We start from the raw sequence: 22,734 nt of genomic DNA, 5'->3' as shown, positions 1-22,734 counted from the left end.
GGGGGCGCTGCCGCCGCCGCTGCACTGCGGCAAGGCGGGGCCGCCGCGCGCCCGGGGCGGGAGCGCTCCGCGCCGCTCCATTGGCTGAGCCCGGCGCGAGGGGGCGGGGCCTCGTCACCCGCCCCGCGCCCATTGGCGGGGGCCGCCCCCTGGCGGCGCTGCCGCCCCTCCCCGTGAGGGGGGGCCGGGCGGTGCCGGCAGATGAGGGCGCGGCGCGGCGGGTGCGGACGGGGTGTTTGCGGGTCTCGCTCGTCCCTCGGTGGAGTCGAGTCCCCGTCCCACTGCTACCCCGGCACGTCCCGAGGAGGAGCCGCTGCCTGTCCTGTCCCGCTGACCCCGCGCCTGGGAGCCGCCAGGTAAACCCAGGAGCGCGCCCGGGAGGGGTCCCGGCGGAGAGCGCCCGGGGGGGCCGTCGGGGTCCCCGCTCTGAGGGCGTCACACGAGGACGCTGCTGCACTTGTAGGGTGTCCGAGACCGGTTTTTATTATTTTAATTTAAACGCATTGTAATTTTTAATGTTGGCTGGTACGTGGGCAAGCTACAAAGTTGCTGTTGTTCCTCTCCCCCGCCTCATTCTGCACCATCACTTCCTTGCGTTTCAGGGCTGTGGATGGAAACCTTGTGCCCATCCCACCATCTTCGCCTTCCCTCAGGTTGTGCGCCTGCAAGGGGTAGTTATTCTTCATTTCTACATTAATTATTTGCTTTAAATAATAAAAAAGTAGAATCAGATTGTGTGATTCCATGATGAATTTAACTCTTGGGAATCCTTTGCACTACTTAATTTGGAATTCTGAGTATTAATAGAAATTTCTGTTCTCACGTATCTTTCTATGCTGTGCATCTCAAATGAGTTGGTCAGAGTTAAATAATTTGGAAACTTTTTTCTTCTCCAATTTTCATAGTTGAGGAAAGGGTTAACCTGAGCTTTCCTTGCAATAACAGAGCAGTGAGAATCTGTAGAAGTTGTTTTTTTTCTCTTAACAATATGATTTATTACAGGCTTTATGTTGCTGCTTTTAGAGAGTTCTTGCATGAGACAGAATCTTGCATGTGTCTGTATTTCCAACAGGGTTTCCTAAAGGAGAAAAAAGCAAATATTGAATGTCCTGTATAAAGCTGCAAAGAGGAGTCCCATGCTCTTTCCAGAATAGAAATAAAAACACTTAACTTCTATATGCCTGTGATTAAGTCTGTTCTTTCATTTGTCCTTGCAGTAATAAGCACATACAGAACTGTATTTTAATGTGCAAGATAAGCAAATAAAGAAACATGTATGAGAGACAAAGACTTGATTCTCTCTGAACCTGTCATCATGTTTTAGAGCACCTGTCATCCCTTCATGCTCGGGCTGCTTCATGGTCCACAGAGTTGATGTGTAGTAAACTTGTTACCAGTGAAGCACCCAGAATTTTTCCCTGTAAATTGCAGACTCAGATGTTGCCAAAAAAAATTGTTTTCCTTCTTTCTTCCTTTCTTTCTTTGATTTCCCAGTGTAATCATCCCATAGCACTAGCCCTCAAAATGCTTATTATGGAATATTGACGTTGCTGGCAATTTTACTTATATTAAGCCTATTTTATGGTGTGAGACCAGGGGATTATAATACTCCATCGTTTATTTATCTCATCCAAACATATTTTTAAACCAGCTGCTACATGTGTATGAACTAGCACAAGAAGTCAGCTCTGTATTTCATAACCACTGAGGTTTGCCCCTGGTGCTGACCTGTTCTGGCCCGGTTATTTCTCCTCCTAACAGCAGAAATGGGGGATGTTCCGGGGCTGGAATGTAATTGGTACCGACATCTGTCTGCACGCTGACAGAGAGAAGTCTCCAACACAGAATCACCACAGTAACACTGCTTGAAAGTGCTCTCGGCGTGAGGGATAAGGGCACAGTGACTTCAGGGACTGATCCACTTTTACCTGATAGTGGCATCTATTTTACTCGGAAGTTTTGGACTCGTATAACCTGCGAGGACCTTTCTCCTTTAGAATTAGCTATCTGGCATATTTTACAGCAGATTTCATTTAGATTGAATTGCTAAAAGGGTATGAAATTTTCTATAGGACTTGTCTTCTGCTTTGTGGCTCTTTTTCTTCTTTTTAAATCTCATGACTGTGGGAAGCAAGAATTTTCTCGGTGGGTTCTGGGCTTTCTCCTTCTGATTTAATTCAGCTGCTCTTTTGAGAGGATGAAAGCTTACAGTTACCTGCTGTGCTGATTTCTGTTTCTACCAGTAAAACAAGCAGAAAAAAGAGCTGGAACAGCTTCTGGAGGGAGAAAAAATCAGGGAGATTTTGTGTATTTTAAGCATCTTTTATTTTAGAAAGAGGGTGGTGCAAAAGAAACATCTACGTATAGTGTGCTTTTAGTAACAAGTTACCAGGTGTTATCTGGGTGTATTTTCTCTCAAATTCTCTGTCATTCTTGCATTATAAGTCAAAAGTTTGTGTGTGGCTTTTAAGTTCTGTTATTTATGGGATCTGTTTAAGGTACTTCAGAAAAGGTCCAAGTTGCTTTCCAAGTGTGGGTCCCTCCTGAGCTTTTTGGCTGTGTGTTACTTGAGCATGAAACTCTTGATTAATGCCTGCAGTTCTTTCCCAGCATATGCTGAAACAGTACTTTGAACTTTTATGCTGTTCCCTGGTGCTGTGTATAAAATCCATTTGGAAAAAGAAAAAAAAAACCTAAAACTAAATATAATCCTGTTTTTTAAGGTGTTTACTGCTGTCCTCATATGCGTTGTTGTGGTGTTCAGCTTGAAGCTGAGGAATAAGAGGTTTTTGGAACGGCTTGTCCTGGCTAATAAGGAGTTAGGAATGTCAGGTGTTTGGGATGAGAGTTGAATGAGATTCAGGTGTTGTTTCCTGACTCCGAAATATTGATGGCCCTTAAATAGGTATCCTGGTTTGGCTTCTGAATAATGGCAATCAGGTGTGCTGAGCAGATGGGGAGAGCAAGAGAGAGCAAAGCTGAGGGTAGAAGGTTTGTGGGAACACATAACTGTGTTTGAATTTGAGTAAATTTACATTAACATGGCCCTCTGTAACTTAGGCTGTTTATTCTGAGATTGTGGGAAGCCCTTCTGTTGTATTAGAGCACTCAGAGGTGTGATTTCCCCTCTGGAAAGAGGCACCTCAGGGGAATGGCGGATAATACTTGCTGCTCCTGGGTTGGGTTTGGTTTGGTGTGTTTTGTGCATCTGCTTCTCCCTCAGGGTTTTGTGAATATGTAAATTTTGTCAAAGAAGCCTCAGTACTTGACTTTAATGCTGTGGTAAACGCTTCCCCCAGTAATTTATGGAGTGCTGCAGGTAAAGTAGATCAAGCTTTAGCAAACCATGCAGTGAGACTTGCTAAAAACTCTTTCTCTTCTAGGCTTAAGTAGCCAAAGATGAGTCGTGGATTCTCAGAAAACAATAACTTTCCCTATGACAACAACCAAATGGTTTTGGATATGATCCTGTGTTCCCTAATTGGTGTTCCTCAGCCTATCGACTGGGACAGTGTGGCAAGGCTGGTGCCAGGATATACATCCAAAGAAGTGAGTTTACTGATAAAAGAATTTGTATGCTTTAAGCAGTGTTATATGGAGAAGAAAACATTTCTCAGGGGAGGGAGGGAGGGAAATGGAAGTTAAGGGGTTTTTTTCTAAAGTAATTTACACCTAATTGAAAATGTTAAATGAGCAGTAGATTGAAAAGAGGTGGGGGTTTTTGTTTTGTTTCTACAGAACCTGAGTATTGAAATTAAGAAATGTATTCTGCATTTTATTTCATTAGAACTTATACAGAATAAGAATGAAAATTACTGGGAAGGAAAAATTAAAAAGTGTAATAAAAAAAGGGAGCTGTGCTACGATATTCCAAACTCCATAGCTAAGACTTGGGTGGAAAGGATGCCAGTACCCACTAACCTCATGTAGGTTGTAGTATCCTTACTAGGAAACCTAATAACTCTCTATGCTTGTTGTTATAATGCTAAACAAGGAGGATTTACAGGCCTCTATTAGGTGAAGAGTGCAGTTGTTTCTTTTTTGATCCTCCAGGATGTGGATTTTTCTTTCTTTCTTTGGTTGGAACAGAATTTGAAGAACCTCTGTATACTTCTCTTTCTGGATTGCTGAATTTCCTGGTGAAATGCCTTGTTTGTTTTTTTTTTTTTTTTTAAATAATAATTTTGACTTTTTCATTTCTGAGAGGGTGTAAGCCAAGAAAAGAAAATGTCTTTTGCCCTTGTGAATCAGCAAAGCTGAAAGAAAACAAGCCAGTGGTCTTGACTTTCTTGCAAACCTAATCAAGTGTGTCAGCTCACATTTATAGCAGTGCTATTGGGCGTTGCTGTAACCTTGTATTTAGAACGTAAAAATGAAGGATTGGGTGTAGAAGCTTCTGTGGAATGTTGCTGCCTTTCAAGTGCTTGGGGACGTCTCTACCGTTCACCTTTCAAAGTGCAGACAGCACTGTGCACATTAAGCAAATAAAATATCAGTGAGCTTTCTCCTCATATTAATGAATATGATTGATTAGTACATGTCTGATTACTCTGTTTCAAAGAACTAAATGTCTCAAATATGTGGAGTCCTTGTTTAAGGCAGTTACATAAAAGCACAGATACCCCTTTATTTATCTCTTGCATGTAGTAGACTGGCATCCCAAATTGGAAAGACTGTGAATATCAGAAGGATGTCCCTGTGTGCCCCTGGCCCAAAGGGACACTGGCATGGAGCAATGTCTGTTAGTTCAACCCTAAACAAATAAATAAATAAAACCAGCTGCTAATGGAGCCCAATACCTGTGTCACGGGAGGATCACCTGTAGAATTAAGTAGATTTTATGTGCAAGTTACCTCTGCGTAGGACTTGGCTGAACCAAACCTATAATTATGACTGTGTTGGTACAAATTTACAGAATGGAAAGACTTTCTAGTTCTTCAAAAACAGGGAATGGGAAGTTTATAGAACTGCAGTGGGAATGAAAAATTAATAGAACTGCAGTGGAAAACACCAGTCCCTTTTGTCCAAATTGGAATGGAGGTCATAAAGTAAAAGAATAATGATTGTGAACCAATTTCTGTAGCCACTCTTACTAACATTTGACCATATTTATGGTAAAAGAACTAGTTACAAAATGAGAACTCAAATTCTCCCCATAACCTTCCCTGTTGAAAATGAGGCTTAAAATCATGGGGTTTAAGGAAATGAAAGTTGAAACAGGTTCTATCTGATTTTTTCTCTTTCTGTATTTAATTATGGTAGCTATTATTTTACTGTGTTTTTATTTACTTTCCTGATAGCACTAACTAAATAGGAAGCCTTGTAAGTTTGATATCAGTAACTGTTCATGTGCAAAAGATGTGCAATATCCATCTCAAATCATAATTATTAAAAATGTACTGAAAGCTACTGCTTCATTGTCCTATCATTTAATCTTGTGACAGTGTGCAAAAAGGTTTGATGAACTAAAAAGCAGTGGAAGTTCACCTGTTGACAACCAGTATAATCCCCTGATGGCTGCTGGTGGGAGTCCCGTGGAAACTTTAGCTACGTACATCAAATCCTCCTTGCTCGATACACAGACAGAGTTTCAGGAGCCTGCTATTGGGCAGGATTCCATTACTATAACTGGTATGTTTTTAGTCATTCTGAAATATATTGGCTTTGATAATCAGTATGTGCATGCTTCTGTCCCGAGTGGTTAAGTCCACTCAGGAATAATAGTCATTCATCTTGGGGAAGTTTAGTATAAATGTCATGCATACAACAAGGCACTTGCCATTAGTTTAGTTTAAGAATCAATGTTTGCTTGGGTATTTTTGATAACTTGTCCTTCCAAGAGGCATGAATCCTTCTGCTGAATCCTCTGTTCAGGAGTTTCGGTGGTGTGCTGTTAACCCTACAGCCATCTGAAGTCACATTAAGCAGCGTTATTAAAATAACTGGAGAGTATTGTGAGGAAGAGCTGCAGGAAGCTGAGGAGGTGATCCCTCGAGGGCAAACCTTCCTCTCCCAGATAGAAGCCCTGTGTTTGACAAGGATGGGTACAGAGGAGTTGGAGCAAAATGTAGCTAAGTTTTGCTTTAAGACAGTCTTGTGTTGACATAAAATGTGTCCTAGTCAATTATGTCCCAGTAATTATATGGGCAGAAGAGGACCAAACACAATAGTTGTAAATTCAATCACAGCACAATTAAATATTGTTAACAATTCCTTAAGTATAACTTCTGTCAGAACTTGTAATTAAATGTGTGTGTTATTCTCTGATTTTCAGTGTAAACGGAGATGTTCCAGTGGCTATAGGACTTGGTAAAGGCATTGCATGAGAAATTTGCTTCAGTGATGAATAAATAATTTCTATGTGAAAAATTAAGATGTCAGTGAAATGTTTAAACAACGTGTTCTCTGTTAAAATGTCCTTCACTCCAGCTTTCACTATCCTCTTTGCAGCAGAAAACAGCTGTTTGAACTTTGGATAAAGTGTTTTTAATAACTCTAATCAAGGGATGCTATTGGAAAACTGTATATGGAGTGTCAAGACTGAAAGTGCTTCCCATCAGTTTTCAATTATATGTAGTTGCATGCATGATGTGGGATAAATGCTGCTGGCACCCAAATGCTGGTTTACAGGATTAGTAGCTTCCCAGTAGGCAGTTAACGAGCTGAGTCTGCTTCTAGAACTCCTCAGACAGTTAGTGCATGTTTTCTTTCTAACAGTGTAATACATGTAATGACTATTAATGCACTTAAGTCCGGTAGTGTAATGTTTCCTATGACAAGATCCTAGCCTGAGATTATTCTCTGTTCTCTTTGCAGCTTTGGATAAATCATTTGCCCTGTTTATGTGTAATTTGTTGATATGAAATTAGGGTAATCAGTCTCTTTTTCTCACAGGCTTGGGTGAACTCACCTTCTTAGTATTTGTGAGGTACTCCTATATTTTAGAATTGGGGATTTGAGAAAATCCTGTATGTGAATGTTTTTTGTTTAATTAATTGCTTCCTAGTGGATTTAGTCACATTAGCTTATTGTTAGGATCAATATCAATAATTTTGGGCCTGTTTGCATTTGTTTGTAGTTATGAGTAACAGCAAGAAAAAGCAAATCAGACCATACTCATTCTGATCTGCATTCTGGTTTTGGCTGAGTTAGAAAAGCTCATTTAATACTTGCTAATTATAAGGCAAACTGCTGGTAAGTCCCTCTGATTGCATTTCATGGCAGTAAACAAGCACATAGGATAGCCTTTTACCCAAGGTATTTATTATAAGGTTTCAAAAGTTAATCAATCTGTAAGCTTTGGGGGGGGGGGGGGAACTAAAAAGATATGAAGCAACGTATGGTGAAGTTCAGATGTCCCCATTAATTTGGCTGTGTTGCATATTCTTGTCAGCATTATTGCCTTCAATAAATCACTTCACTGTGTTCACAAGGAACTTGTTAATATTTGCAGAGAGAACTGTTTCATACCATGTATTTCCACAGTCCCTTCTTTTAAAACTCGCACCTTTGATTCCAAACCCAGGGCTCCCACCTCATCTGCCTGCAGTGGGATGGCTGCCCAGAAAGCTGTGGCTTCACCAGCCCTTTCCAAGGTTTTACTGGGAGTGAATCTGTTGAGTGAATCTTCCCCTTCTCTTAAGTGGGCTCCCTCTGGTAAGGCCTTGCTAAGGCTTAACTGTGCAAGGCCTTAGGCTGCACCTTCAGAGAGTTTTGTTTCTTCTGCCTCCAGTGCAGTAATTTCGCTTTCCTGAGGGGTGTAACTGCTGTGTTCTGAGCCATATCATTTTTGTTGTCAGTCTGCTGTAGTTGTTTAGCCATAAGAGGTCTGTCTTAATCTTCTTCAGAAGAGTACAGCCTCTTACATTACGCAAGAGGGGAGAAGATGCTTCTGAACTCTTGAAATCTGAGAGAGTGGCATAATCATGGAAAATCACCACCTTATGCGTTTTCAGTGGCAGACAGATATGTGCCCTTCCATTGTTTAAAAAAGACAATGATCTTTCTGACTTTTAAGCAAGATCATTGAAGTTTCAGATTGCAGTAATCCATTCACAGTTGGAAAAGAGATTCATTGTTTTAATCCTTGATCCAGAACTCAATGGATGTGGTGACCTCACAAGGTTATTGTGTCCACTTTCCACTGCTTGTAGTGCCTTTGTGAAGATCAGCCATTTGAAGTGCATCTGTCCTTTATTCTGGGAATAACCTCCATGATGTAGCTCTAGGACCAGGCAAATTTCATGGTCTGCTCTCTTTGAACATTGTTTCACATGATCAGCAAGTTTAAGCCACGTGTGTGAGAAATTTGGCAGAAACAAACACAATCTGAGAGTCTTCTGCACTTCTTTTTGGAAGCTGCTGATTTCCAAAGCTGGCACATGATGGGTAAGGAGTGGGATAGGTCTCAAGTTATGGCCTGGCAGAAGCTTTGATGTGGCAGAGTCTTAGGAGCCACATCCCACAAAGCAGACAAGAAGAGCTAAAGGGATGGGTCGCATTCCCAGAAGGAAGTGCTGAAGGCTATGAGTCTTAAGCTCTGTGTTGAGCTGGGAGTGATCTGGGTTTGTAGCCAAGTGTCTGGGCAACCCAGCAATGCTGCTGCTGTGAGTTCCCAGTGTACGGCACTCAGAGCAGGAATCTGGATTGTTTAGTAGCCCTTATGGAAACAGATCTGTTCCTAGCTGTGTGCCATTACTCCACCATGACAGCCGTATTGCAGTTGCATTTCCAAGATGCTGAAGAGCAAAAGTTCAGGAATTTTTGTTCTAATGCAGCCTTTTTTCCTTACATTGAAGGAAGGCCCAGTGCAGCCTCCACAAGGAGCTGTTCTTCAGAATCTGAGAAAGGTCCTGTACATAACAGTGGAGAAAGCACTGACGAAACCCAGGGGTAAGAAAAACTTTGTGTGTTTGTTATCTAGGGGCTTGTAGAACTGATAGGAAGATGTCTAAATTGCTTGTATTTTTCTACTACCAGAAAGAAAATAGCTGGAAACATCCTAATAAATGCTGTAAGAAATTTGGAAACCTTCCATTGCTACAGAAATACAAGGAGTTGTTTGAGAATGTGTTGTGTGCAGTAAGATATAAATCTGTGCATAGTGTTCCTCTGGGTGATTGATCACAGCTGGGGCAGGAATGGGAAACATACCTGATTTTAAAAAGGAATGAAACAAGATTGATGCTCAATTACACTTAAAAAAATATTCTGTGAGCACAGATTTGTCCTGTATAAAAGCAGGAAAAGAAAGCTGTAAATGAAGAATTTCCCCATGAATTCAAATAGCCATCCAGGTCACTTTCATTCCATCACATCCCTGTTTTTCATACTGTGTAAGTACGCATAAAATAATGTTTGTTTGAAACCTAAGCATCTCTGTAAAGATGGCATTTACTGATTCTAGCTTTGAGCTTTTCTGAAGAAATAGACATTTTAATGTACAGTAAACCAATCTGAATATCCACAGATGAAAATCGCTGTTATTGTCCCTGGTGCCTCCGTAACTTAGGCATCTGTATCTGGTTACTCTTTTAAGAAAATTAAGAAGGGAGAACAAATAAGTTCTCCATATAATTCAGGTTGCATCCTATAACAGAGGTGACCAAATTGTGGAATGGAGCTAGAAATTTTCTATTTCTGCTCCCTCAATTAAATCACTGTCATTATCTATAGGAGATATGCATCTGTCTTCTTCACCTATCTGACAATAGTTTCTATTAATAGTTAATAGCTGCACTTTGTTTTCCCTCTGTCAGTGAAACCCTGTTGGTGCCATCAGTGTTGCAATGCGTGATCCAGAGTTGGACATGAGTGTCCTAATTGGCTTAGGCTCCTAATTTGCTTTGTGGCTTTTTTTCTTTTGAGGCCAAATATGGTGATCCATGTGTGTGATGAAGCCAAAAACCTCAAAGAAGATTTTGTGTGTCCTCGAGACCTTTTGATTTCAGAGATGAAATACTTTGCTGAGTACCTGTCAGTGGATGCCCAGCGCTGGGAGGAGGTGGACATTTCCGTGCACTGTGATGTTCACATCTTTGACTGGCTGATAAGATACGTCAAAAGGAACTCTAAGGAGTCTGAGGCTAATGAAATGCCCACTTTAGGTAAAAGTAGATAATTTCTTGTAGGTTTGTTATGTTCTGTACTAACTGAAGATGAATGGGTTTGGTGCAGTTCAGCCCCAGCTGGTTTGTTTCTGACTGTTGTCATTTGTTATAGAAGTGTTGCAACAGAGATCTTGTGGTCATTTCAGCAGATGTCTGCTTTGCCAGCACTGACAGCTTTGAGGAAACATGTTGAAAGTTGAAGCAATAAAAAAACCCTAATATATTTTGGGATGTGATGTTTTAATTAAGAGTCTTCAGACCTCTTCTGACCAAGGACAGGGTGGTAGATTTAAAATGCTGATGATTGGTTTGTTTGTTTCTCCTCTGCTCCCTGTTAGTACAATTGCAATGTTTTCTGCAATTTCAATGCAATCCAATACAATGATAGAAGAGCCTTTGCCTTTATGGATTTTGAGGCAAGTTTTAAATTTTTAAATGAGCCTTTGCTACCATTTAAAAAGATATAACTTTCTTCTCTTGGTTTGTTTGTAACTTGCAATTGCAAAGGTTATGTTGAGAAAATCTCAGCTGGGTGTGATGGCTACAGATAGAAGTTAATCTTGTGTAATTGTTTAGTCATTGTATCCCTATGAAGCCTCCTTCTCCAATTCTAATAAATTCCAGATTGTTATAGTTGTACTCTGACCACTGAAATGGTAAACCAAAAGTTTGCCTCTTAAGGTGGTTAAAAGGTTCTGGGTACTAGAAGATGGAATGACAGGTTGATTGCTAAAATAATCACTAACACAGATGTTAAATATGAAGAGGGAGGGATGTGATACAAAATTACAAAAAAAAAAAAAAAAAATCATGTAAAAAGCCCCACCGTTTTTCTGTTTCCTTTTAGAGCCATCAAATGTCATATCAATCCTTATTTCTTCTGAGTTTTTGAAGATGGATTCATTAGTAAGTATTAAGAAAGATTGATTTTCTGGCTTGAGGGCACAGTTAATTACCAGGTGTCTTAACAGCTTGTTTGTTGTGCTTTGGCTGTTATGTAAACAGGTGCTGCAATGAGAACACTTTGAGATTTTTACCACCTTTCCTATTCAGTGCAGTTATCAAATATTTACAGAATCTCAGTGCAATAAAACTTAGAGTAAGTTACTTCTAAATGTGATGGTGTGATCTGGAGTGCTTGTTTTATATCCTTTTTACATGAATGACACTTCTGCAATTTAGGATCTGATTTTCCAGTTCTGTATAAGGAGTATCTGCTGACTTTGTTAAAATGTTTGTCAGAAGTTCTGTCATTGGGGTGATCCACAGTAAAGCACAGCTGTTGAAGTTGAGATCCATGTGTTTTGTGGTTCTATTTTAACAATTGGAAGGTTACTGAAATTTTTGGAGGAAAACATAAACTAAGTCATGTTAATTCAGCGTCCCCTTTAGGCAAATCTGAGGCTTGCTTTTTATTTTTAAGTCAAACTGAAGTAGTTTTCCAAATCACCACACTCTAAAAAAAATAAAAATCTTGAAGTGATTAGTATGAGGGTTTTTTGTCTAGAATTCCTTAACATTCATATTTCTATTTTTCCTAGGTAGAAAAATGTATTCATTATTGTCACAAAAATATGAATGCTATTGTAGCCACGCCGTGTAACATGAACTGTATCAATGCTAATCTTGTTACACACATTGCTGATCTCTTCAGGCACAATGAAGTGGAAGAGCTGAAGGACAAAAGAGACAAATTTAAGAGGTAACTTTTTTTGCCCTGTAGTACACTACTGAAGTGCTGTTGAGCTTTGGGATAATATTTTGTAACTGCTAAGGCTGTGGAGTTTGAAATTATATATTATATATATATATATATATATATATTCTCATGTAATGTATTTTTCATGCAGAATTATAATGGTGTGACTCCAGAATTTGATATTTAACATTATGAGCAAAAGGAAAGAGCTTTTATCGGAAATGAGCAAAAGGAGAGGCCACACTAGGAGCATGGCATGGGCGAATTATTCATGAATTCTCACATGGGAGTCAGGATTAGAGTGAGAAACCTTTTATGAGATGACATGCTCCTAATTGGTAGGGAATGGTTTGGCTTCAGCATCCTGTGAACTCAAGATATTTAGACTTAGAATTCAGGATGGCTGGGAGGCTGAATAGTTGTGCTGGAATGCTCTTTCATACATCAGGACTCCAGCTTAGTGTGGAGATAAGGGCCAATTATTGGAGTACAGACTGACAGATAAGCAAGGTGACAGTAAGGGAGGTCTTTAGTCAGTAGGGATGAAGGCTTACTTTTAGAATGAAGTGCAATTTCACAGCAATATTTACTAGTAAAAGGTCTGGTAGAAGCTGGCAGTTTATATTGGCAAGCAATATAATAAAGGGGGAAAAAATCAAAGTATCTCTTTTGTCATGCCTGTGTGAAGATGAGATGAACAGCATAATTTAAAGGACAATTATATTAAAAGTTAGATTCTGAGAGTGACTTTGCTTGTCGGAATGTAGTTGTTAATCTCACTATGCATAAAGCAATTCTCAGTCTTTTTCTAATGGGTGAGCTGTGTTGCTGTCATTAATAGTAAACTTTTCTGCAAGAAGATTGAGAGACTGTTTGATCCAGAGTATGTAAATCCAGATTCTAGAGGAAATGCAGCAACATTATACAGGTATGGTGTTTTTTCATTGCTATTTCAATAGCAAGGACAGTCCCTGTGTTTAGAGGTCCTGCTCTTACTCCAGTGCTTTCTTTCCTTCTTTCTCTTTTCTTTTTTCTTTTTTTTTTTTTTTTTTAATCTAGGTGTTGTTTATGTAAAAAGCTGCTAACTAAAGAAACTGAAAGGAGAATTCCCTGTGTGCCAGGAAAAATCAACATAGACCAACATGGGAATATTGTCTATGTTCATATAAGGTAGTGGATATATACATATTTTTTTTATACATAAAATGTTTCTTCAACTCTATGATTTTGGGTGATTTTAGAAGTACTGCATGCTCAGACACATTACAAAATTAAGTCATAGATGTGTGAAGAGTGTATGAAATGTCTCAACTCCTTGTATTACCTAGAAAAAAATTAAAACAGAGGGGTGTGATTATGATGATGTACTACTGAAATTCATTCAGCAGTGCTGCTGCTGAATGGAAATGGGAAAACTGCAGCCATGATTACTGGGAGGGCTATTTTGGGTTGCACTGCTTTAAATAGAAAATACTCAGCTAATTCTTTCATCAGATGGTTTTAAGATGTGTGTGGTTGATGACAGATTGAATTAAATGCTGCATTTCTGCAAGGTTTGTTAGTGAAGGATAGACCCCACCATGCCAGTAAAGAAAGGCTAAGGAGAATTTTCTAGACTGACTTTATACTGTCAAATCAAATGCTCAACCTGCTTAAAGACTGCTATAAATAAACTTTGCCAGTTGTTTTTCTGTTCCTGGAGTATTTGTCAGAGGAGCCTGCAGGACCTGTTCTGTGTGTAAGCCTGATTCGTTTGGCACAAATGTGTAATTGAATTCTGTCTGTCTGATCCATGGCTGTGAACAGCTGGATTCTGCTGTTAATGAAGATCAGTCCATGATCAGCTGCCGTTCCCTCCCTCCCTGCATGCCCCCTTCAAGGAGGATGCTGGGAGATTAATGACAGGAGACCTTTCTCATCAGATTCGTTTTGTTCAGAACAACCCAAACAGTTCCATATCATCTCCCACCAGTTATTCCAAGGTGTGGGATAAGTTTTGTGTCACAATCTAAATAGAACCAAATCTTGTGCCCCTGTCCTGACCTATTTAAGATCACTGCTGATTAGTCACGTAGAATTCATTAATTGTATTACTTCACTTAAGCTGAGTGTATGTAGCTGCTCTGCAATTCCCAGCAGATAAATGTGCAGGGCTTTAAAGTTACTCAGAGGATTATCCAGATTCTTATTATCTGCCTTGTGCTACTTGTGATGCTTTGCTACACAGAATATGTTTACTGAGAAGTGATGCTGGCCACTAATGAATTCAGGCTCAGGAGTTAATACAATTCTATCTTTAATGATTTAAAAATAGGTTTCTATTTATTGGTCCTCTGATGGTGCCTAGAACTAACTTTTGACTGGAAGTAGTGCTTTCTTAGTCTAGGCTAGGCGCATATATAACAAAAGTTATTCAGGCTAGGGCTTAAAATTGGGGGGAAAATTTTACCTGCTCTTTCTGAAGATAACATACCCCACTGCAAGTTGCATATTCTCTTTTGAGTTCTGAAGAGGTGTGTCTTATTTGATCACAAGGAAGAAACAAAGTCCTGTATTTTTTAGACTAGAACTGTCAGGTATGGACCTTCATCAAAAGGGCATGAGCTTGTGTTTTGAAACTGTATTTCTTAGCTAAGTAATTATTGTTGTGGTGCAAGTACATAGAAGATGTTAATCTTAGCTTATAAATTTGCAGTATATGGCTCTTGAGATGAGTCCAGCTGTAATTCTTGGTTACGAGTGAGTTTAGGATGTTGTGAAAGAACAAAGGCTCTTCTGTCATGCTCTGAATTTAATAACCATTGTCTCACATTGTACCCTTCCGGTTGTAACTCTGCTGTAGGCTTTTCACCAGTGTGTTTTCTGCTCGTTCTCCACCTCACGGTTCTGGCAGCAGGATTGAAACACAGTCATGACTGATGCTTTGCTTTTTCAGAGACAAAACCTGGGAAGTCCATGAGTATTTAATTTGCCTTCATGAGGAGCTGAAATCCTGGCGAGATGTTTACTGGCGTCTTTGGGGGACTGTCAATTGGTTGACCTGCTCAAGATGTAACCAGGTTCACGTCGTTTCACTTTGGCTTGTGGTGGGTGACTTTTGGAGGGTAAAGAAGGGATTAAAGCAGTTTGGAAAATATGTGGTAATAAAGCTCGGTATGCATTCTTTACAGTGCAAAATTTTTACTTCCGTAGGTCATCTCACCCCTCTCTCTCTTTTTTCTAATGTAGTCTTTCCTGTGCACTGAATTCTCCCACTGCCAGTACCATTCGCAGCCAGTCCTTTATCCAGGTGTAGCAAGTGCTCTGGGCTCGACTGGCACAGGAGTGTATCCCTGTTGTAACCAAAAAGTTCTTCGGTTTGACCCTACAACCCTCCCAAAGGTACTTCAATACCAGCTCTCTTTTAAAAGAGCATAACACATAGTGGGGGGGAAAAAAATGTGTGTTAGGAAAATGGATCTTCTTCCAAAATAAGGATTGTAATTCAAAACTTGAACTTTTGTTATTCTACTTGCTGAAATTAGTTCTTCCCATTAACTCCAATATTTGATCTTCTGTCTCTGTGTACTGCAGGGTTGCAAAGTGAGGGATCACATGGTGGAGTTACCTCCAGAAAGTGAAGATGGGGATGCTTTGCCATCTCAAAGTGAAGATGGGGATGCTTTGCCATCTCAAATCACTCAGATCTTGAATGATCTGCTGCATCATAGAGATGTTATCGTTGTTCCTTTCACTAAGGATGAGAATAGGTAAGAACATTGTATTGTGTTACTGAAATAACTCAGCCTTCAACAGTGAACACGTGTGCTTGTTATATTTGAGCTCTCTCCCATTTCAAAATGAGTCATAGGACTTTCTAAGGGTAACTTATTTTTGGTTGTTTACTTGGAAACTGGGAAGTGAAGAACAAATACTTTTTCCTTTTATTTTTCAAGCAGGCATTTAGTCATTCATAAGCATTCACTTATATCTTTATATTTTAATGTATTGCTATTGAAATGCTATGTGGCTGACTGATACGTGTTGAGTGAATTGAGACTGATTCTGAAGTTGTGGAATAGAAAATATTTTTGGTTTATGTATTTCTCTCTAAGTGATTCTGGTATTGGGCTCAGTGATGACAAAGGCCTTGAATGTGATGTGCTTGTAGAACCAAATACCCCGTGGGGCCCCAAAACTGGAGAAATCAATGCTGTGAGTGTTGATGCTTTTCCTTCCTTTTTTCTAATAATGAGGATTCTTTGAAGAAGTTGTTGAACAAGTTTTAATAAATAAACCCCATACATTGTTGGAGGAAGAAGCACACTGCTGGGCATTGCAGGATAACATAGGTACAAAATTCCTGGTTGGTGAAAAGGCAAACCTTTTCCCATGTCTGCTGGAAATATTTCACTATATAAGAGGGAATTTTCCTTATGTCTGGTGCTTTCCCCACCCCATTCTCAAATTGATGATATTTAAGGATCCAGTCAAGCTGTAAAATACATCGTGTGGCAAATGTTTAAGTAATTGCTGCCTTGGTTTTGTCTGCTGATGTATCTGAGGTTCTCCATGACTGCTGCAAGTCCACAAAAGATGACCAGCAGCTTGGGTTGTGTTTTGGTTGAGGTTGGTTGGTTTGGGGGTTTTTTCCCTTTCAAGATGTGCAAGATTTTACTTTCCACAGCAAGTCAACAGAGATACTTTCTAAGGCATATTTAAGGAAACTGGTATGATAATGCCTCTGGTTTAAAGACAATGTTCATGCAATGATAAGTTTCTGAAGTTCTGGAACTTCTGATAACTTAGTGATACTGATGGTAGCACAATGCTGTTGTGACTCCATGAGAATTTCAATCAGAGTATCAGAAGTTCTCCCACTATTAAATTTAATCTCTGTAAAAACAGGGTACATAACTTCCCTCCTGTCCTGGACTGATTTTCCATCAACAAATGAGCTGTAAACATTTTTAATGCTAAGCTTAGGCACACTAGAACATGAATTGGCTGCATTTAATTGGTCACCGCTTTGCATCCTGCTTGGGTTTAGTCATTCCACCAAAATTTAGACTTTAAGATGGGAGGAGACCTGGGAGTTACCAGTGTAGAGTGCTGTATTATAACATACCACCCCTATTTTTAGAATTCATCTCACTTTTTCATTCTAATTATTTTTGGCTTGTTAACTTATATGCCTTTCTCTCTCTTTGTGACTACAGTTTTTGTCTCTGAAGAACTGGACTTTGCAGCTGGTTAGTAAAATACTTATTACTTTAAATATTTGGTCTTCTGTACTAACAGAGAACTAGCTTTGATTATCATTTGCTAGCTAATGAGACAGAAGTTGTATTTCCTTGCTTTTGCTTTGCTTCAGATGTTGCAGTATAGCAACAGTTTTTACAAGAAGTGTGAAGTACTACTTTGGCCTTAATAGAAATCAAAAATTCCCTTAAATGTTTTTATAAGTGACAACAGCCCACACTAGAACTGCATGCATCAGTTATTAATAATTTTTTAGGCTGACAGAAACATAACTCAAAATCCAAGGTTTTGAGTATCTGTCTCTGTTGGCTGGTCTGAGGTGCTTCATGTCTTCATTGTTAAGCTTCCTCATTCCTCATTACTAGGCACCCATTATCACTTAATTTAGATACATGTGTATATTCAAACAATGCAAACATCACATTCCTGAACATTTCCGTAATTCCATGCTGAGCTGTTAGGAACTGTTCACTGTTACATCACTGAGATAGGGAGCTCTGTCGGATATCAGCTCCTGCAAGAGAGATTTAATATGTATCATTTAATAGAAACCCAGCCTCACTTTTAATCCCTGGCTTCTCCTGGTGTTGATTAGAAACAGCAATCACTGTTATCTGAAGAGGAGGAGTACACCACTGGCTCAGAGGTCACTGAGGATGAAGTGGGGGATGAAGAAGAAGTGTGCAAGAAACCAGGTACAGCAAGTTTTTACAGTCCTCCTTTCTGGAGTTACCGGATAGGGATTTGAGGCAGCAGAAGTCCTCTCTAAGCAGATTTTGAACATTAGCTGTTTTGAAATTAAAAACCAGTGTTACTTGAATTTTATTTCTAGTTTTTCTGTGGTTAGGTACAAATTACTCCACTGCTCAGTGCCATCAAAAATCACTGGCAAACAAGGAAATCTGCAGCTATTCATGTCTGAGAAGTCCTTGGAGTTATCAAGCACTTATTTTGCAGGAAACTATGAAATTAATGAAATTTCATGTAATAAATGTTGAAAGAAAAGGCAGCAATTACATGACTGCTTTTACATGCAAAAAAAGATTTGCAGAATATTCTTTTGATTACATAGAAGAATGACTGGTTAATGTGGCTAAAATTGTGTCTGCATTGAAGCTAAACTTTTTGTGGTCTAAAAAGATTTTTATTCTTTTTTTAACGTGATAATGGTTTTAGGAACATGGAAAACCAAAAAGCAACTTTTCACCCTGCTAATGATTCATTCACACAGAGGCAGTTTTTGTTCTTTTTGTCTTTACTCAAAGGGTATGGATTTGTACCAGCGTGTTAAAAAAAAATCAAATTTGAAAGAAAATTTTTGTCCTTTAAAGTTGTTTGATCTGATATTGTTTAGAATTTATTCATTTAATTATTGTGGTCCAGAATGTAGGTTGTATGTGTACTTATTTTTAAATGTAAAAAATGTATGCTGTTATGTGTAACCACTCTGCATTTTAAATACATACTTGAGTTTCTGTATACTTCTCATAGAAAAGCATTTGAGTAATGTGTGTTAGCATGCCTGCAACACTAACAAAAGGAAAACAGCCTGTTAATTTACACTATTTGTTAAGAAACAGAGGGGAAAAAATACTTCAGCAGCTCTGTAGTTGAGAAATTCCAAGTATCTGAGGGTATGAATAGATATTTCTTCCATTAGCAGGGAGAAAGGAGAAATTAAAGAAATCCTACAGGCACCCAAAGAAAGTGGTTTCTTCACCCAGTGTTCAGAAAAAGGAGAAGCTGTCTGACAAGGTAAAATCACAGCTGTGAATCCAGGCTCTCTGGTTGGGTTAAATAATGAGGAATTCTCTCTAAGTTTTGGACTTGACCTTAAAACACTTTTAATGTGGTTTTCTTTCTTCAACAGTCAAGTTCCCGAGATGCATCTCCGTTCATGTAAGTCATTTTCAAAGGCCTTGAGAACACATTTTAGTATCTCCCTCTTTGTAAGCTGTTATGATAACAGGGTGTGCACCTTTCTCTTCCAGTGTGAGCATGCAGCAGAACAAATGGGACGCCTCCAGGTCCCTGAGATTCAACCAAGATGCTCAAAGAGAAGATGGTCTGTTCCTGCATGAGTTTAGCTTTCCTAAAGTTAATATTATGCAAAGAAAATTATTCCGCTAATTTCTTTAAAATATAGCTAGTTAAGCCCCTTTAGGGTGAATTTAATCTCAGATACAGCAATGGGGTTTGGGGATTTTGTGTGATTTATGTGCTTTATTTGGAATATCAGCACATAACCTACAGAGATTATAGCTGTGTCATCTCATGATTATAAAAGTATGCAGATATTTTTTCCTGCATGCCTATGGCATTTGTTGTCTGTGCAGATAAACAGAGAAACATCCACTTTTATCTCTTTCACAGTCTCTCTGACTAAAAATACTCAGAATTGTATTAATTTGTTCTGCCTTTTTTTAATTTCTTCTGAGAGTCTTGTGCAATTTTGCTGTTTTGAAAACCTCAGCCTCAAAACCATTTCCAGAGATTTTGATCTCAGTGTAGTGCCTCAGGCTGATTCTGGTATCTGCCAAGGCTGCTGAGGCTACATCCTGCATCAGGGTTTAGGATCTTGGGTGTTCAAGATTTTTATATGAACTGAAAAAAATTACAGATCCAGTATCACGAAAGTCTTTGTCTAATCCTCCTTGTATTCAGTAGCAAGGAAAAATGCTGTTCTAAACAACCTTTCTTATTTCTGGCAGATCAGAGAAGAATGTCTGAGATCACAGGGCACTTAATAAAAATGAGACTGGGAGACCTTGAACGAGTCAAGTCCAAAGACAGCAAAGAAGTAAGATTTGTCCTGGCAAAATGTAGTGATTACAGAGCTGAAGTGAGCCTTGGTTAGCAAAAATATTAAACACAAATCAAAATAACATCTATTCAATACTTAAGCTAAAGAATGAATTTTATCAATCTTCATTTTGTTCCAAGCATGATTTTTTGAGGATTATAGTTTAAAATAGTATTTAAAGTTTACTGCCTCTAAAAACTGCTCATGGGAAATAGAATGGGGTTAAAAAATTCAGTACTGGGCTGTGGTAATGGACAAAAGAATGCCATAGGTTCTGCTGACTTTTAGTGATTTTTATGGAAAGTCACTGATTACACTGAAGTCATGTCAAAACTTGATTATTTTTTTCTGGATTCCAGTATGCAGGAGGCATTTATTCTAGACTTGAAGCTCAGATAAAAGCCTCAGCGCAGGTCAGTGCACGACAAAGCAATGCTGAGAAGAATCCCAGGTAAGATTTTAAAATAACAGCAAGAAAAACTCAGGGATTTTGGGGGTGTGGGGTGGTGGGTGTTTAAAGAAAAACACACCTCATTTCACACACGCTTCTTATGGATCAGCTTCCACCAGGTTAAGCTCTCTGAGGTGTGAAAGCTTCCCTTTGCCTCCCAGTAGAGCTGGGAGAAGGACACGCTTGGAGCCATGCTGGGGGGAGGTTCACTGCAGCTCCAATATCATTTCTTTTTGTGAAATTGTGGAAAACCGGAAAAGTCTTGGCTAAGGCTTTTAGCCTGTTCTTTGCCACCTTGTAAAACAAAACCAAAAAACCCCTACACCTCCAAAACCTGCATTAATAATGTAAAAAAACCAACATTAACAATGTAAATATGTTTCTTGTGTGTTTTTAACCCAGGTCAAAAGCCCGTTTTGGTCCAGGCCGTCCCACATAAGGAGTCATGGACACACTTTAGCCAGAACTCGTTCTTGCTTCCTGAAACTCCACTGCACTCTGCCAGGTGGAGAATGCACATCTCTGAAAGCTTTCCAGTGACTTATTTATTACTTTAAGCCTTGTAAATTATTTTGTGCTATAAATGAATGCAAACCCAATAAGGTCTGTACTTATTTTAATTGTAAATATACTGTTTCTTGAATTTAGATTTAATTGCTTTTTTTAGGCTACTGCATTAAGTTGCATAGAAAATAATATTTTATAAATCTACAAAATTAAATTATCAGACTAACTTTATTTATGGGGGAAGACACAAATATGCCTTTTGGTATGCTAGAAATACTGAAAAGGAAAAAGCAAGACTACTGAATTCTGAATGCAGTCAGCAGCATTAACCAAGTCTCCTCGTGTATTTATATTGTGTTGTATTTAACGGTACATTTTAGGTCAGTCTTCTGGGGATTTGCATTTAAAGTCCATGACAATAGCTGTGACTTAGACTAGTTTAAGCAAAATTTCATGCAGTTCTGAGGCTTCCTTGTGTACATCACACAATGCCCACTCCTCTGAAGGTGGGTAGCAGGTAGGGACTAGACCTCCAAAGATGCTCTCAGTGCCATGATGGTGCAGCATTGCATCTTGCATGTGAACCACTTGCTTTTCTTGTATATGAAATCTATACCCATTCCTGACCCCCTCCTGCACGGGACAGTGCTTTGTTCCCTTCTAAAACCCAAACCTTAGGATGCAAAGCAGTTCTAATTGATGCTATGCCACTAAATTTCTGAGCAGATCCATTACTGATTCTGTATCTTTCAATGGAGATGTATCATTACAAAGGCTTGTGCATGTAGATCTTTTGGGTCTAGTTACTCCCTGAAACTTGCCTGATTAATACTGTTTAGAAGTCAGATGCACTTTCAAGGTCTGTATTTGGAGCAATAGAATACAAATCCAGGGCTGCCAAAATGAAATAACTTGTCTAGAAAATGTGTTGCATATTAGCAAAGAAAATGGCAATAATAATAATAATAATAATGGCTGAATTCAAGGAAACATGTTCTGACTTTTTGAAACAGGTAGAAAGAGCACTCAGGGAAAGCTTATTCCAGCTCCTGGCTGTACAGTAAATTGTGAGTTTTGGAATTAAGTCAGCAAGATCCTGGGTGGCAGGGCGGGGTGGGGTAAGGAGAGGGGGATTTGTTTAAATGCTCTTCTCTCCATTTGGGTTTTTTTGTTTGTCTTGTTTCTTGATGATTTTCGATAAGTGTTAGAAGACTAGGATAGCAATACTTGAAAATACTGCTGTCAAGGTGAAAGATTTTTACTGAAACAATTAAAAATCAGTGTTACTTGTGTATTTTGTCCAATGCTGTAGCAAATCTGGAGCCCAGTGAAACCAACAAGCAAAATGGGTTTTCAGTGGCTTTGATGTCGGGCAGGAGCGGTAACTTTGCAGAGTGCTTTAATCTGTATCAAATAAATAAGGTTTTGTGAATGCCTCAGGCCTGTTTGCAAGTACTAAGGCAGTTTGAAGCACTTGTAGTCAATATTGGAAAACTAATTGTTGTTTGTTGAAAGTATTATAACATCCATCAGGTATGAAAATGCAGTAGAAAAAGTGTTTTGCTACAATTTTGTGACTTCTGATAGAGGATTGTTCCAAATTCCCATGGTAAACCTGGCTATGAAAGTTGCAGGCTGCATGCGTGTGTTTAGTTTTCATACAACTACTGACTAGAAGAGAAAGGAAAATTCTGCTGGTTTTGTTCTGTGGGAAGGTGCAAGTTCTACGTGCCAGTATTGTTTTACTCAAAAATATTTTTGAGCATATACAAATAATATCCATGATGTGCAGTCATATCTTTTTTCCCCATGCCAACCACCTTGAATTTTTATCTTGTATTAATTTTGAAAATTTGTCTTGGTTTAACGGAAATAAACATTATTAATTTAAGAAGTGTGTGAGTTCTTTATAGATGCTTTTAAG

The 22,734-nt window shown here is 39.0% G+C and overlaps 1 protein-coding gene across 3 annotated transcripts; it reads left to right on the top strand.

The window, feature by feature from the left end:
- Positions 1-186: 186 nt before the first annotated feature.
- Positions 187-22,704, top strand: SANBR (SANT and BTB domain regulator of CSR). 3 transcript variants are annotated; one of them, XM_042049338.1, is made up of 21 exons: positions 187-356; positions 3,384-3,549; positions 5,445-5,631; positions 8,799-8,892; positions 9,868-10,106; positions 10,957-11,015; positions 11,651-11,811; positions 12,650-12,736; positions 12,868-12,978; positions 14,744-14,867; positions 15,037-15,189; positions 15,382-15,557; positions 15,903-16,002; positions 17,007-17,039; positions 17,645-17,744; positions 18,710-18,804; positions 18,920-18,948; positions 19,041-19,114; positions 19,761-19,849; positions 20,212-20,303; positions 20,706-22,704. In XM_042049338.1, the coding sequence occupies exons 2-21, from the start codon at positions 3,400-3,402 to the stop codon at positions 20,740-20,742; spliced, it is 2,190 nt and encodes a 729-aa protein (XP_041905272.1). In that variant the 5' UTR covers positions 187-356; positions 3,384-3,399; the 3' UTR covers positions 20,743-22,704. The 3 variants fall into 3 exon arrangements, with proteins under 3 accessions (XP_041905272.1, XP_041905274.1, XP_041905273.1); XM_042049340.1 differs by lacking the exons at positions 187-356; positions 5,445-5,631 and having other exon boundaries at positions 3,469-3,549; XM_042049339.1 differs by lacking the exons at positions 187-356; positions 3,384-3,549 and having other exon boundaries at positions 5,547-5,631; positions 6,275-8,892.
- Positions 22,705-22,734: the final 30 nt, after the last annotated feature.

Source organism: Corvus kubaryi, unplaced genomic scaffold (genome assembly GCF_017639235.1).
Source record: "Corvus kubaryi isolate FWS band 111438036 unplaced genomic scaffold, C.kubaryi_AGA036_p1.0 70, whole genome shotgun sequence".
Taxonomy (NCBI): Eukaryota; Metazoa; Chordata; class Aves; order Passeriformes; family Corvidae; genus Corvus; species Corvus kubaryi.
The sequence above is the reverse complement of the archived record's forward strand: the minus strand, read 5'-3'. Positions and strand labels throughout refer to the sequence as shown.

Bases quoted from the DNA above. Each gene is read 5' to 3' on its own strand.
- SANBR (XM_042049338.1), top strand. From the start codon at position 3,400: ATGAGTCGTGGATTCTCAGAAAACAATAACTTTCCCTATGACAACAAC. The intron at 18,949-19,040 runs GTAAGTCATTTT...TTTCTCTTCCAG, and splicing joins CGAGATGCATCTCCGTTCAT to TGTGAGCATGCAGCAGAACA. The intron at 19,115-19,760 runs GTCTGTTCCTGC...TATTTCTGGCAG, and splicing joins AGATGCTCAAAGAGAAGATG to ATCAGAGAAGAATGTCTGAG.